The sequence below is a fragment of the Penaeus monodon genome, chromosome 32 (assembly GCF_015228065.2).
Source record: "Penaeus monodon isolate SGIC_2016 chromosome 32, NSTDA_Pmon_1, whole genome shotgun sequence".
NCBI classification, from domain to species: Eukaryota; Metazoa; Arthropoda; class Malacostraca; order Decapoda; family Penaeidae; genus Penaeus; species Penaeus monodon.
This window is the reverse complement of record NC_051417.1, coordinates 3,916,704-3,920,264: the sequence shown is the minus strand read 5'-3', so window position 1 is coordinate 3,920,264 and position 3,561 is coordinate 3,916,704. Positions and strand designations below refer to the sequence as shown.

At 32.7% G+C, this 3,561-nt stretch overlaps 1 protein-coding gene across 5 annotated transcripts in view; it reads right to left on the bottom strand.

Annotated features, from left to right (window-relative positions):
• Positions 1-394: 394 nt before the first annotated feature.
• The window catches only part of LOC119593363, a 12,398-nt gene continuing 9,231 nt past the window's right edge, over positions 395-3,561 (bottom strand). For 4 of the 5 annotated variants that reach the window (XM_037942290.1, XM_037942291.1, XM_037942293.1 and 1 more), the window contains exons 8-9: positions 2,575-2,744; positions 1,404-1,820 (exon numbers count right to left, since the gene is read on the bottom strand). In XM_037942290.1, the coding sequence (XP_037798218.1) occupies positions 1,404-1,820; positions 2,575-2,744 (587 nt within the window). Of the gene's footprint in view, positions 1,821-2,574; positions 2,745-3,561 lie in introns of all 5 variants that reach the window. The other variant, XM_037942289.1, reaches the window with a different exon arrangement.

The window sequence follows — 3,561 nt, the reverse complement described above, 5'->3', positions numbered from 1 at the left end:
TCAAGGAATGGGTTATCAGATGAGGTCAAGTAGTCCTAACTAAGCACTTGAAGAAGTATCTATTTGCAAACATAATTTCCAAAACAAAATGATGGTGGACAGTGCATGTAACAAGCACCAATGGGTTAAGCTATATTTCATGTGCATAAAATCACACAAAATGAGATTTTACTCATTTCCATTTTTATAGTGTCTGCATGAACACATATATAAACAAAGAATATCTGTAAAACATAATCTCAATGTCAATTTTTGGAAAATTATCCCCACCTCAAGGGACACCAATACGATAATAATTCTTTAAATCTACAAATATTCATAGCCAGTCCCAACCCAATCTTCACTATCCCAGGCTAAAGCTATTTGATGGTCCCCTTAAACACAAATTATTAAAAAAATATCCTCAATGTGAACTACAAGTCCATGCACATACGTTCTTAACCAGGAAACAAATCTTCAAGGATATAAATTTGATCCATTTTATGAAAAGAAGGAGCTCTAATGGCAAACAGCATCAGTATACTGACAAGACTTTTAAAAATTACAATATCAAAGAGGAAAGAGCAATGCATATAAAATAAAAAATCCACAACATTTAGTGAAAGTAATTCCATACCTATAAAAGATGTTTTACTTTTCTTCTTCCATTTATCATTTTATACAATATAAAATCAGCTACTAAACAGAGAAAAAAATCCTCTATAAGGCTACAAGGCTCATTGGATAAACATAAAATAATAACCACAACAAACTATGTTGCAAGATTCCTTACTAATTTTCTCCTTTGCTTTGTTTTATGGAAATTTGTAATTTCATTTGTTTGACACCATGATTATCATACAGTCAAATACCTGCAAAACACACAGAACAAAATGTACCAGTAATCCATTTGTGACAAATTCTCCTGGCCTCACCATTGGACAGCAAAACAATATAGGAGAGAGAGCTGCAGTCAGTGGAGATATTTTATGCATGTGTTGGCTGGTTGAAATTATTTGACAAAAAATTGAGAAAATGACTTTTATAGCAGATCTGTGAAAAACAACCTTAGATAAGACAAATATATACTGTACTATAAAATTATAAAAAAAGAACTTTAATCCTAAGCTAAGAGAAAAAAATATCACATTTTTTGTGCAGTGTACAATGCAACTGTATGTTGAGCTTCTGTTGTCATTTAGAAAAGTTTTGGTAATTTTTGAAGAAAAATAACATGTAAACAATATTTGGTTACAAAATCACAGTAAAGGCAGTTTTCACCCATTTTGATTTCACATGGGGACTTACCCAAAGAGATCTGTCCTTAAATAAAAGCTAAAAGTATCACAGAACATGAATGAGATTGGCAAATAATTCCAAAATCCTTTTGTAAAGGGAATGGTACAATTTTTTTTTAATCAAAATTAATGCCTCATTAAAGACAGACTTAGTACTAGAAGAATGACTGAACAAACAAAACCTGTCAAGGCCAAAGTTTCTAAATGAATATTATCACATGATAACATTTCAATATGGAGATCTGGAACAAGATTTTCCATTTTCACAAAACTCAGAATCTGCACAGCCCACTGTGAAAAGTTCACCGAATCCAAATTTACTCTACTGAATCTGCAGAGGACTGACAAGTATTCAGCTCCTTGAGTAACCAAGTATCTGACTATGAGGTGTATTATAAGATGGGCTGCCAGCACGATACCTTTCAGCCTGGGGAAGCAGTTGATGGAAGCCGAAAGGACCATGACCTGAGCTACACTCACCATCCCACAAAGAGGAATCATAACAATGATCAGGTGTTGGCTTAAACCTTCAAAGATAATCAGCTGCAAGAAATGAAAAAAGATTAGAACTCATTTTACTGACTCTGGTATGTGAATGCTACTAATGTGTAAATTACCTTATGCAGAGATTAATATATTTTATACATCCAACTGACTGAAGCATACATATCTAACACAAAAAAGAACATCTCTTATTTCTGCAATGACTGATGCTGTAGATGCTTTGCTTAAAATGGTGTTGTTACAAATGTGGTTGGATCCATATCTGCTTTCCATGAGTTATCATACTGGCTTAATAGCCTAGATTTTTCCCCATTCAGAATGCAATATTCTTGATTTTCTACTCCCTATTCCTAATGTCTAATAAAGATGGTCCGAACCCAAGACGGGCAAGATTGTATAAATGCCCAAGATTCAGAATTATCAATAAAAGCTATATTGGAAATATTTGGATATACTGTTGTTTATGTCTGATACCATTATGAATATAAAACTATACTCAGAATTTAGGAAATGACTATTTATAACAAACAGCACAATTTACCTTTTAAATCAAAGCTTATTTTGTTGAGAGTGAGTGCGTGGACCACTTGCCACATGACAGTGCAATCTAGAATGCATCCCCAATGGATGTGAAGAATCCATTACTAAGATTTCTCCATATGATAACCCTTTAAAAATTATATACCTTAACTGTAAACTGTAAGGGGGATTTTTCTACTCTATGCAAAGTATTTAATCAACTTCCAATAAATGTGAACATTTCAATAATCATAACTATCAAACTGCCACATACCAATGCCGGATAGATCAGTGTAAGGATGGCAGTCACAATTATAGTGATAGTCGCTGGGGAGGTGAAGACCAAAAGCACAGGAGTCACCACAGCTTGCATACACAGGAGTCCAACCGTTACTATCATAGACAAGCTGACTCCCTCAATATAACTGCCATCTTGAATCATTCCTTAAAAAAAATGCATTTATTTTAAAGACCGTCATTTATTTTTTATCGCAGCAGAAATATTTGATTCTCTTCTACCACCATATATAAGCAGTAATCAATTCTAGTTCCCCTTTCACCACAGCAATATAAATATCTGACAAACCAAATACTTCCTCTTCTACTGCAACTAATTGATCCATATTTTCCATATAAATTTTAGGCACTTCCCATGATAGTTCTGGACATATGATCTGCAACTAAATCAATGTCCAACACCAATACAACAAAAATCCACATAATTTGTTACCATTCAGAAAAAAAGGAAATTATGCCAATGTGATATTTTCTATGTGATTAGTTACACATCAGTATCTTCTAAAAACACATCATTCATAAATATATTTTTGAAGATGAGCTACTTGACTATGAAGTGAAGAATGAAACACTATTACTAAAATAGATAAATAACAGTTCAAAGTAGAAGGTTCCCTTAACAAACATAATAACGACCATTTTATCAAAGTTTACATACTAATATTTTTTTCTCTCTCTCTTTATATCAAATTTCTATATTGTATTGATGTTTCTGAAGCAACAATTTCTGCCTCTAACCTTTTTATTCTCACCTGATGGATACCTCAAAGTGCATTTTTATCTATCCATTTCTCTACGAGTTTTTGTTGAAAATAAGAAATGAAGGAAATAAAAAAGAGAAAAGCCAAATATCTTCCTGTTCATAATAACTGACTGATGAAGATAGGTCTGGCCTCATTTCATTCAGGAAGACAGTGGTAAAAAATAGAAATGTTTTTTTGCTCAAATTCTACACTTAAATAGA